Source organism: Corythoichthys intestinalis, chromosome 9 (genome assembly GCF_030265065.1).
Source record: "Corythoichthys intestinalis isolate RoL2023-P3 chromosome 9, ASM3026506v1, whole genome shotgun sequence".
Lineage (NCBI taxonomy): Eukaryota > Metazoa > Chordata > Actinopteri > Syngnathiformes > Syngnathidae > Corythoichthys > Corythoichthys intestinalis.
In genome coordinates, this window is record NC_080403.1 from 33,447,390 (window position 1) to 33,460,148 (window position 12,759).

Here is a 12,759-nt window from a genome sequence, read left to right on the forward strand (position 1 = left end):
GTTCGCAGTTTCAAACTAATGAGCAATATGTATTGCAACATGTTGAAAAAAAAGGAGAGAAAATGAAGCTTAAAGGTAAAAGACAACTTGTCCGGGAAGATACTGAAGGACATTTCAGTCAGATTGCCGGAACCATGCCAGCTGAACAGCCCGGAACTGCGCTAGCGCAATTCCAAATGGCCAGCGGAAACCTGACAACCCGGCCAAAAGGCCAACCTCTGTGCGTTCACTTTATTCCTAACCCCTTGTACTGACTCCATTTTGGAAGCTGGAAAAAGGTTTCGAAACACAAGTTGACAATTTATTCTGAGTCGTGAGCAATCATACAGCACAAAGGGACCCAGGTGAGGATCCAAGGTCACCACATCAGAAGTCAACAAAATACTCCTGAGAAAAATGACAACCATTAGTTAAACCATTCAGTCTTTTAAAGGCTCTGGTGAGGCGAGCTGTGGTCCGGTTGTGTTTAGGCATTGTTTAGGGTAATCTTCTATTGCAGTTTGGCTGTATAGTTAGTGTGTCACAGTTGCTGAGGCAACCGGAGTGGGAAGGTTTTGCCAGCTTCAGTGTCAAAGGAGCGCTTGGTGTTCCTTATGGTAGACAGGACGTCCCGGCATTTGTTCTGGACTGTCCTGAAGTGCTGACTGTGGGATTTGGTGTTGCAGACGTGGGCTTGTAGATGTCTTGCCTATCACCTGGTTGTCAGCGTCAATCTTGCTCAGTCAGCTGCATGACGTGCGTGTTGGGCTTCCTGGTCAGAAGTTGTCCTGTATCTTTCTGTCCTTATCTGCATGTTGTCTTGGCGCTGCAAGTTCTAATCATTCCAAGTCCAACTGTTCATGACATCAAGTATATTCTGCTTGTTTTTCTTAAACTATGATATAAATGCTATTTATTTCATATTAAGTGTGTTGAGTAACACAAAAAGTCAAATGGTAAATACAAGAAAATATACTATTCCTTTCAATACAAAACCACCAAGATTCCCCAATCCTAACTTGGATCAGTGTTCGTCATGCTTGTCTTCTCATTTGTTCTTTTTTTCATTCCAGCATCTGATTGAGCTTGAAGGGCGGGGTCATGTGACGTACCTGTGGCGCATTAGGAGCGCGTTGTATTGAGGGACGCCTGTTTCTATCAGCTGTGTTGGACGATCGCCTATCTTACTGCTGTCTATGCCATCATCTTCGTGCTCTCCAACGCGCCTACGGTTGTGTCCTAGTTTGATCAATTAGATTTTTTGTGCTTTATTTTCTGTTGGATTTTCTAATCACTTAATTGTACTTTGTTTGTTATCCTCTGGTTTTCTGATGTGCTCCCTTAGTTGAACTTTTATTCACTACAAACCTATTCGCGATTCATGATCTCTGAGTCGTAGGCATTTTTCTTAGTTAAGGGACACATGTGCTGCACTTTACTATCAGGGTCCAAAAACATTCAGTAATGGTTAATCAAGGTTAAGTAATACTTATGAGGTACGTTCACATGAAATAATACCATACTTAAGGTAAGGTTAGCAGCACCCAAGGATTCACAGGGTAAAGTTTCTCATTTTAAAATAACATAATCACTTACTAATACCAGTATACATAAATAACTATTTATCAATGCACTAATGTATATGTAAATGAATGTTAAGTATTCACAGAGCAATGTTTCTCATTTTAAAATAACAATCACTTACTAGAACCAGCACACATTAATAACTATTTATTAATGCACTAATTAATATGTGAATGAATGTTAAGTAAAGTATTATATATATTATATATTATAGCCTAATATAGACTGTTCAAAACACTAAATAAAATACTCAGGTCCCCTTTCTGTATCAGCAGCTTTAAACTACATTCAATTAATTTAATTTTATGGATCAACCATTAATGTTGTTAAAAAATTGCTTCCGTTTTTCCATAATTTCCCTTCTGTCTACTTTTGACATGTGAGAGTGTTAAAACTGCTTCATCATTTAAAGACTTAGGCTGATTTAGGAGTATTTTAGATAAAAAGTTAATTAGGTTCGCTATAACAGCCTTTCAGAGAAGTCTACTGCTTCAAGATGGCGGCTGTTTACTAACTCCAGCAAGTCTGTCATTTCGCATCCAGTTCTCTTTATGTAACCGGTTTGAAACGCGCCACGCACCGCCGCACACACGCGGACCTGCGTGTACCCGTCACACTCACCCCCCGAAAACCTTAGCTGCCGATCCAGGGCACGGCACCAATGTAACCGGTGTGAAACGCACCGCGCCCCGAACGCGATCCGCTCCCACCTCTCCGACCAGGCTGGGACGCGAACCCACGCCGCGCTGCACGACGTGCTCGCTTACCACTGTGCCAATAAAGCACGAGCCAACGGCGCAGCCGTCAGCATCCCTACTTGAAGGCATCAGAGGGAAGGTTTTCCACGCACCGCCTCACACACGCGGACCTGCGTGTACCCGTCACATTTACATGTGCTAACGCCGCCGAGTCCGTCATTTCGCATCTAGTTCTATATACATAGGATGTCTACCGCAGCATTATGTGGACGTAGTTTGTAGCAACGTGGACGTTGTTTGGAGCGACTGTGTGCTGCTGTCAGTTATTGTTGTTTTATTAATCTAGTGCATAAGTTGTCCGTCCATTCCTCATTGCGTCCCGAAGACCACACTGACTGTGTTTTATTTCCGCTTTATTTAGCATATTTCAATAATCGGAATTTGGATCTTTGTGAATCATTCTCGAATCTTCCACGACCGAATTGCGAATAATCTAAGAATCGGAAATTTCTCACGCCTCTACTAAACACGCTGGAGTTAACTCTTGTAGCTGGTGGGAAACGTTGATGACTGTGTTTAGTAGAGGCGTACAAAATTTCCGATTCTTAGATTATTCGCGATTCGGCTGCGGAAGATTCGAGAACGATTCACAAACATTCAAATTCCGATTATTGAATTATACCAGGTAAAACGGAAGTAAAACACAGCGCAGTCTTTGGGACGCAATGAGGAACGGACCTGTTAGGTTTTGTGTTTGGTTTCTCCTTGTGTGACTTGTCCCTGTGATTACCCATTGCTCTCACCTGTGTGTGTTTTCCCAGTGTATCCTGCAATCTGCATCCACCTGTGTTACCCAGCTGTTCCTCGTCTCGTTACCCCTTGTCTGCGTATATAATGACCCAGTTTCTTGTCACTCCTTGATGCGTCATTGTCTATGTCTATGTCCGTCTTCACCAAAGTCAAGTCCGTTCCACGCCCTCGTGTACCAGTCCCTCTGCTTAAGTAAGTTTTGTTTGAACATTGCCTTTTGAGCCGTAGCCCTTTTGTTTGTACTTTGTGATTTTGTTAGTTATCATTAAAAGGTTTTTTTTAGTTCACTGCCACCTGCCTCGCTGCATTTTTTGTTTCCCTGCATTTGGGTCCATACAACCTGCCTGCCTGCTCATTCCTGACAGGACCGAGAGTAAATATCATGTTCAACTCATGCCGCTAGTTAAAAAAAAAGCAATCATACCTGACTGCGGCCGACAGCCGCTACAAACAACGCCCAGTTGCTAGTTGCTACAAACATACGGCTACAATAGATATCATATATACGTAGAACTAGATGCAAAATGACAGACGAAGGCGGTGTTAGAACATCTATTATTGAACCGAGATGCGAAATGACAGACTTTCCGGCGTTGGTAAACAGCCGCCATCTTAAAGCGGTACTAAAGCAGTGACTTCTCTAGAAGGTTGTTGTTGCGAACCTAATTAACTTTTTCTCTAAACTACTCCTAAATCGGCAGAATCTTGTCTTGAATCTATCTTTAAATGATGAAATAGTTTTAAAATTTTGACAAAAGTAGACAGAAGGGAAATTATGGAATAATGGGAGCAATTTTAACAACTGTAACAGTTGATTCACAACATTAAATTAATTGAATGCAGTTTAAAGCTGCTGATACAGAATGGGGACTGGAGTAATTTATTTACTGTTATTTTTGTATATTTGTTTACCGTTATATGCTAACTTGATACTGAAATAGTAGTTTGGTTTAGCCTGAGAGGATTTTTGAACAATTTTGGAACTAATTTACAAAACATTTAAAAAAAAAAAAAAAAAAAAAAAAAGGAAGGGGGTGCATCAATAATCGTTTTATAATCGAATCGGAGCCTCTGAATCGTAATCGTAATCGAATCGTTAGGTGCCCAAAGATTCCCAGCTCTAGTGTTTAGAAACCTTTAATGTTATATAAAAGCAAAATTATATTGGACATATTGCTTCCTCGGCAGCCACACTCTGCAAAAATGTTTCACATGTCGGGTGGCCCTCCTCCTCTAAGCGGCCGTCTGTAACTTTTCTGGAACTGAAGAATTCCTGTACCAGCGATTTCGATTTCTACGATGGGGGAAAAAGTTCAGGAGTTTAACCTCCTCCAGACATCATGTAGCACAGCTGACTCACTGACAATGAGCATCAACCGGTGGGGGAGTGTTAAGCCTTGCAGTTGCAAGCGAGGGATTTCTCCCTGCATTTTTGGGACATAAAAAATAGCTAATAATAATAATAAAAATGTTTGCGGTTTTGAAACCGTGACATTTTCATACCACTGTACACCTTGAAACTGGTAATCGGCATATGTCTTTCCCGATCATGCTCATAAATTGTTTAAATTTATTTCTACATGCCTAATATTAACAGTTTTGTGTGCAAATGATACCATTTACTGTGGGGTGTCCAAACTTTTTGCAAAGGGTGCCAGATTTGGCGTGGTAAAAATGTGGGGGGCCGACCTTGGCTGACGTCCTTTACGTAGAACAATATATTTAAGCAAAATTTAGCAAGCCATTCAGTGTGTCACATTTGCTTTATTATTTTTTTTAATGAATAATTTCAACAATCTCGCAACTAGCCTTTGTGGCATTCTCTTTCGACGCTCGGGCTCTTGCGAAATACTACTGCTGTGAAATTAAACTAGCTTCAAGTTGCTTCAATTTCTCGCTGCGTATCTTCCCTGTAATCTTGTCGTACATGTCGGCGTGTCTTGTTTGGTAATATCGCCTCACATTGAAATCTTTAAAAACAGCGACTGTCTCTTTACAATTGAGGCAAGACACAGTTGTTGCGTATTTTAGTGAAGAAATAGTCCAATTTCCACCTATCCATGAAGCATCGGCTGTCACAGTCAACTTTTTTTTGTTGATTGTCGCCATATTAGATAATGGAAGTAATGGGACACATGAAGTATTGTTGCTTAGCCCTTAAATACTTGCAACATGAAGCATTTATCAGAGAATCCCAAAATTTGAAAAACAAGTTCCTAATGAAACGTATCTTTCAAATTTGTAAAAAGAAAAGTCAAAATGAATTTGTGTAATAAGCGCTCTAATATCTATAACCCATGCTAAATCATGTTTTTTTTCTCATGGAACCTGCAGATGCATGCGTTGACTTGCATCCATAATTTTTTTTTTTTTTTATAGAGAAATGTCAAAATTCTAAATTAGTCTCAAAATCATGAAATTTTAGGTGTATCAAATGTGATACATTTGGCAATTAAGGGTTAAAGTGCTGCTGCCTTTTAGTGGGTAAATGAGGAGCAGCATTTCGTGTGTAAGCTACTTAATATGCTGGTTGCAGTACTGCTGACCAATTTATTAAGTCTGTGTGCGGGCCAGACGTTATTGATTTTATGACAAGAGGCTGGGGGCCGGATGAAATTTGACCACGGGCCGCATTTGGCCCCCGGGCCGGACTTTGGACATATCTGATTTACATGATTTACAGTTGGTGACTCCTAATATGTAAACAGCCCCAAACACAGAGACAGAACCGTAATGGACTATAAATGAACTGAAGCCTTGTGAGTGCATTGTACCCTTTCAGAAGCACACTTTCACATTGATTAGAAGTAAAAAAAAAAACTGTACAGTTAGTTCATATCTAAACTGACATTAATTGTAGTAAATTGACTATTTTAAATCTTGAGGTGTTAGAGAATGGCCAAAAGACTATTAGACCATGGCAACCTTGGAGCTTATGTTTTAAAGTGCTTTTGGTTCATTACTTTTCCCTATTATTAACAGTATTAATAATATAGGAATGGATAACAATAGACAATTAATTACTGTGTAATGGCCCAAAATGTGCTTTGTAAGGTTTCTGTGACCTTAAACTTTGTCATCTTTTTACACTTTTTGTGCCAAATGGAAGGAAGCCCAATATATTATATAATAAGATTAGGAGCGGTTAAAGTCACCTTGACATTTAACCAATCATTTCTTCAAAAGAGAATTTGGGCCGCATTCCTTCTCTAGATTTTATGCTACAAAGTCATTTTACGGTGGTGTGATTATCACAAATAAAGTGGAATACTTATTATAAGCCTGTCGAATGGAGCGTGTGGAAGCAGGCATGTGGGTTAAGAGGAGACAGGCTAAGGGAGGTTAGTGCCGGAAATGCTTATTACAATAATTGGCATTCAGTAATGTGTCAGGGGGAGCGATAACTTGGCTAAACCCCATGTAACCCATAGCTCCTCAGGATAAGAGAAATTGCTTCACCTGTTAATTAGCACATGAATATTCCATTAAACACCACCACCGCGGCTAAGGATTAACTGAAAAGTGAGAGTAAGCAATGAAGCGGATATACTGAAAAAAGTGTTCATATAACGTGTTTTGTTCACACAAAAACTATGCAAGATTAACGCCAAAGCACTGCATAGATGGAGTGTGACACTTGGCATCGATCTTATCACCTTCATTGCATGGGGTCGGTAAAGTGTGAAGATGTGTGTGCAAATATGTCCGTGTGACTGAATGTGTTTGTGTTAACAACCTTAACAGCAGGTGTGGAAATTCTCAGGTGTGAGACTTTGGAGGGACGGTTATAACAGAGGCAGTTGGGACTCAACTTGGCTCCATATATTTGGATGAAGGATTTTCGTATACCTCAGCCATACACTTCACCATCAGTTGACGAGACAGCTCCTACAGACACTTCGCAACGCCTTCCCGCAGGTGGACAGCCCTGGCAGAGGGTTGTGGTGGCTTACACTGTGATAACTCAAACACCCGCTGCGTTCTAACGCCGGATTTAGGTGGAATGAGGACGAAAGTTTTACAGCATACAAGCAGGCAGGATTTTCTCAAGAGTGATTTGGTTGAGGATTCAATGTAATTATTGTATGAAATAGCACCATGCATGCACTTTGAAATGTGGAAAAAAATGAAATGAATTGAAAAAATTGTGTAACTAACCGTTTTTTTTTTCTTCTTTTAATCAAGATTCTAGACTGTTTTACGTTCATATCTATAGAGATTCTGGGATCCACACATTTATTTACAAGAATTTTCAACTAAAAGCTCTTTGTTTTGTGACGGCCGCTATGTTGGATTTTGTATTTGTACACAATAGAGTAACTTTAGTTTGAAATAGTTATGTAAAATGAATGATAACTGCCTGTTTTTTTGCTTTTTTTCTATAATCTGTTTTACGTTCATATCTATAGAAATTCCAGGATTTACGCATTTATTTACAAGAATTTTCAACTTAAAAAAACTCTTTACTTTGTTATGGCGCCAAGTTGGATTTTGTATCCCTACACAATAGCATAACTTTACACTCAAACAATCAGGTAATTTTCGGCCAAATGCCATTTTTTGGCAAAAAAATTGTAAGTTAGACATTTCTGCGTTCATACAAAAAAAAAAAAAAAAAAAAAAAAAAAAAAAGGCTTTTACGTGTTTTATTTTATGTAACATTTCAGTCTGAAAACGACGAGGGCCAGCTAGCTGGCAAGACGTGCTGAGGCAATCGTAAAAAGTTGTGATTGTACTAGTATATAGGAAAATGCAAATTTTGCTTTTGTTGAGTAAAAATTCAGATAGTTCTGCATCCTTTCCTCAAGTATTAAGTTTTTTATGTGAAAATTGAGTGATTTATTAGCTGCTGAAAACTTGCACTAAATAAAGAAAACAAGTCACTATTTTGGGCAAAAACTTGATCCTGAAACATACTGTATGTTTTTTTTCCTTTTCATTGAGCATTTTTTTTGGCTGGTGCGACGTAGAGTCCAAAAAATACGGTATAACTTTTCTAAACATGTTTACTTTATACTGTTAAATCCTGTTTTAATTTCAAATGTGTTAGATCACTAGGTTTATTGCTGAGAGGGACCAGTGGGATTTCTCAGAATATAAACATTATGAGATACAATCAATAGTGCTTTTATGTCCGCTGTAAAAATCAACCAAGTAAGTTATGAGATTAAATTACAGTCATTACAAACTTAAATGTTCCTCAGATTTGCCATTTAGAGTTTCTTTTGAGCTTGCAGCATGTAAAATTCTGCTTAACACTGCTACCCTCAACTCCTCAACACACTGCTACCCTCAACTCCCTAACACAGCATCCACACACATGGCTCAACCCTGAGTGACCTTCCTCATTAGGAGAGTGAGACAACTTGTGGTATGGGGGCATTGGTGTGTGGGTTTACTGATAACCATAATAGCTAAAAAGGAAAAAAAATAAATCAAAATACAGCAGCTGGAGAAAAAACTGCAAGCACTGAGAAATGGTCAAGATTTCATCAGTAGATAGAACTGTTAGATTTATCTTTAAAGTTTCTTTGTCCTTCAGTCTTGAGAAAAGCAGTCAGCCACGAGAGAGCCATTTATGTACACAAGTAAACATTCATATGGCTACAGTACATCAATTCCTTGCTGGTTTTGCAGATTTATTACCAGTAAATTAAACAATATAGTGAAGTTTTGCAATTTTAAAATGAGAAATGAATGAATGCTTTTAAGGATAGAGTAAAGATGTATGTAGATGTAACATAGTCAAAGAGAGTAGTAATTAAGTTGACATTCTTACATGGAGAGAATGCTTTCACTTTAAATTTATTGTATGAGTGTACGTAACTTAAAATGCACAACGACTCAGGTTTGCACCTATCCGAATACAGCGTTCTTAATTAATCCAACATTAGCAACAACAACAGTTGATCTGTTGAAACATGCTCTCGTAGCAAAAAAGCCGCACAAAAACACCAACGTACAAAACAACTTCAACCAGTCAGTCAGTGCACTGTCATCTGAACACACTATTTATTTAGCAAAAATGAATTAAATTTTAAAGCAGTAATGAATGGGCAGATGAAAAAATGTGCTTGGTGACAATATTCCTATTTAATTCTTTTTTATTTTCATTTCAACAAATGATAATATTTCTATATGTATTTGGGGAATGTACTCGTTGTACTTGTAGAATTCGGAGGTAAATAAAAGAAAAAAAGGCATCTTTTCGGGGGCCGGCTTTGAGTGACTTTCGAGTCAGAGAATGTACAGGTAGTCCACAGGTTACGACATACCCGATTTATGTGATTTCGACTTTATGACACCGGAGTCTCGTCCGACATTTTAGCCTGGGTCGACTGACACAGAGATGACATGGGCATTAACCGGGTCATAATGTCCGGGACTTAACCAGGACGTGGAATGTATGACAGCAGTCGGTTAATTCCTGGGTCACAGCGCGAAGGCTGATGACGTAACTATCATTGCAGGGCGATCGTCATTTCCTCTTTCTTCGAAGTAAGACCCAAAACAGTAAACAAACATCGCAATTATCAACATGGCAAACTGGTAAAATTAAAATCAAAACATAACGAAATTGTAAATTGCTACTGGATCTTAGAGCCGATGAAGAGACAGTCGCTAACACGGGACAAGTCTGAAAGTGTCTAACCCGGGTAATTCCCGGTACATCTACCCATGTCTGAAAGCCATGACACAGGTAAATCCCGTGTCACATTACATGGGAATTTAGCGGGATATAAGTCTGAAAGGGGTTTAGTCTCCAGTCTTTTTTTTTTTTTTTCACTCACGTAACAGTAACACCTTTGGCATTGATGATAAGTATGGTATCTTATTTTTTGCTGCATTTCATTAATATCACGTATAATCCACGCTTTTGGGTGGTTATTTTGAGATTTAGGGGCTATTTAAGGCAGTGATCCCCAACCACCAGCCGCGGACCGGTGCATTTGCTACCGGGCTGTGGAAAAATAATAAATCATTTGTTAACGACCGCAATCTGGCCTGTGAATGTGGCATTGACGCATCAATATCCCTGTCTACGCTATAGACTAATACGAGTAAAGCTTTGTGTAGGTCGCCATCTAGTGGTTGGCTGCAATTATTGGTGTGATTGCGCTCCTATAGCAGCCAAGCGCCAGTCAATGTAAACAGTAACTTTAGCTGCTGTTGGTGGTGTGCTTCGGGTGGCGATGTTTTTGGACAGTTTTTTTTTTTTGTGGGGAAAAAGCCAAATGCTAAGCCAGAAGAGCCTGCAACACAGTCCATTCTGCATAATATGTGGCTAAAAGCTAGAAAACGAGGCAACAAAAGCGAATGCACTGAACGTATCATATCTCATGGCGAACCGTATTGCTAAAGCCAAGAAACCTCATTACGCTTGCAACCACGGATATTTACCGTCAGGTTTTAGGAGAGGCCGCTGTTAAAAAAAGGTTGATCAAGCTTATGGTGAGTGATATTTTCTCTGCACTTAATATTCATTTTTAGCCCTGTCGTGTTATTTTATATTTACTGTCATTTTCTGCCACACATTGCCGGTCCGTGGAAAAAAAGGCCTACATTACGCCGGTCTGTGGTGCAAAAAAGGTTGGGGACCACTGATTTAAGATATACTTACTGTATTTTTCGGACTATAAGTCACAGTTTTTTTCATAGTTTGGCTGGGGGTGCGACTTATACTCAGGAGCGACTTATGTGTGAAATTATTAACGGATCGGGAGCAAAAAAAACATGATCGGAACAACCCTAATGCTAACCGTTTCTGTCACTGCTGTAATAGCACCTTATTATCATTTATTTACGTTGATGCGAACCTGTTTGGTATTGAGGACAAAATAGATTCAGCAAATTATACGGACGTCCAGCCTCGTCATTTGGGAGTTTAGCTCGCTGTATAGCCAGGACCGAGCCATAGCGTCCTGGTGAGGACAGTATATTCGCGGTTCGTTGTTCATGCACTGTTCACTCTACACTTATTCAGCATGTTGTTCTCTATTGTATTTTATATTAAATTGCCTCTCAAGATGACATGTCTGTTCTATGCGTTGGATTTTATCAAGTAAATTTCCCTCCAAAATGCGATTTATACTCCGGTACGACTTATATATGTGTTTTTTTCTCTTCGTTGGTCATTTTATGGCTGGTGCGACTTATACTCAGGTGCGACTTGTAGTCCGAAAAATACGGTAAATTGTTAATTCCGATTTACGCGGAAATTTGAGTTACGCCGCCAGCGTAGGAACGGACCTCGTTTCGTCTTTATACAAATGTAAAATTTATTTGCCGTACTTACTTTAACAATAAAGTTGCCTTCTTCTGATATCATTTCAGAATGGAAAATAAATATATAAAAGCAAATTGAGTTAAAAATGCTTGATCACTGTACCACTTGACTGTCACACGCACCTCTCTGTCCAGGCCAGCTGCAACTGTGACAATGTCTCCAGTCTCGCTGTTGATGGTGAACATGTTGGGGATGGGGCTGTGGGGTGACTGCGAGAGAATGCGGTAGCGAACCATGCCATTAGCCGTGGTGGCATCATCTGAGTCACTGGCTGTCACTTGCATAACAGAAGAGCCTGTTAAGAAAAAGATGATGTCGTAAACAACTAAAATAGGCACCGAGAAAATCAAGTAAAAAAAGTAAATCATAAATACGTCTGACATTTGTTGAAATAAATCAGTTCGCTGCTTAAAACTGTCATGAATGTATTTGGGCAAAATATCAAAGGGGAGCAAATTCATTTACAACTGCTGCAACAAGTCAATCAGACTTTGGAAATTGCAGTGACATACTGTGTTATTTAGAAGCAACTCTTTGAGTGGGTGCTATAATGAAGCACCAAAAACAAAACTTCTTATATAAACTCCAATATCGCAAATGGTGTTGCTTTGTCCTGTGTTTATAGCCTAGATATGAAGTGGAACAAATTCCCACCTCTCCTAAGTCTATTTAGTAATGAGCAGCACAGATTCTTGTCCCTTTCCCATCATCCATTATTGCAGCCGTCAGTGCCACTGCGACTGCTCTTAATGCGCCGATGCACTTCCCTGATTTTTTCACAATGACAAATAAACACTGCAATTTAACACAGATATCACAGAGGTGATAAGATGTCCATGTATGTTTAGTTATTTACCTCATTATAGGGTCACATTTTATTTGGTTCACACTTTAGGAACTTGCCTCTCTTAGGATTTAATAAGACTCCTCATATGAGACTAAATTAGGTGATAGAATCACACGGCGTCCAGTCCATAAATAACTATGGCTCATTTTATTATAGTAAGTATCATTAGAATGACTTTAGTACTCGTTTGTGCTCCTACACATTTCTGTTAGAGATCCTTTTGCCACTGCAGCCTTCCTAATGGCAATTATTGATCAACACGTGCTTGTCAAACAGCCCTCTGGTGTGACCAGGCAATTAGAAACACTTGGTGCTGGAACAAGAGGAGATTACCTAGACTCTCTGGCAGTGTTCTGGGAAAATGTCACTTTGCATCAGGCAGCCATTTGCAGGCTGCTGTTACTGCTGAGAGTAAACAACAGGCTTTCCAGAAGGGGACGGAAGGGTAAAATCTGGGATGAAGCCCTAGCATGCTTGAGTGAGATAGCTTGACTGTGCCAGGGAGAGGGGGAAGGCATCATTTGAATTGTGCAACTGAAAAAGAGAATTTTATC

The 12,759-nt window shown here is 39.5% G+C and overlaps 1 protein-coding gene across 2 annotated transcripts in view; it reads right to left on the reverse strand.

Moving 5' to 3' along the window:
• Positions 1-12,759, reverse strand: part of cdh4 (cadherin 4, type 1, R-cadherin (retinal)) — a 411,266-nt gene that overhangs the window by 51,520 nt on the left and 346,987 nt on the right. For both annotated transcript variants that reach the window (XM_057846061.1, XM_057846060.1), the window contains exon 7: positions 11,481-11,653. In XM_057846061.1, coding sequence (XP_057702044.1) covers positions 11,481-11,653 — 173 coding nt within the window. The remainder of the gene's footprint in view (positions 1-11,480; positions 11,654-12,759) is intronic.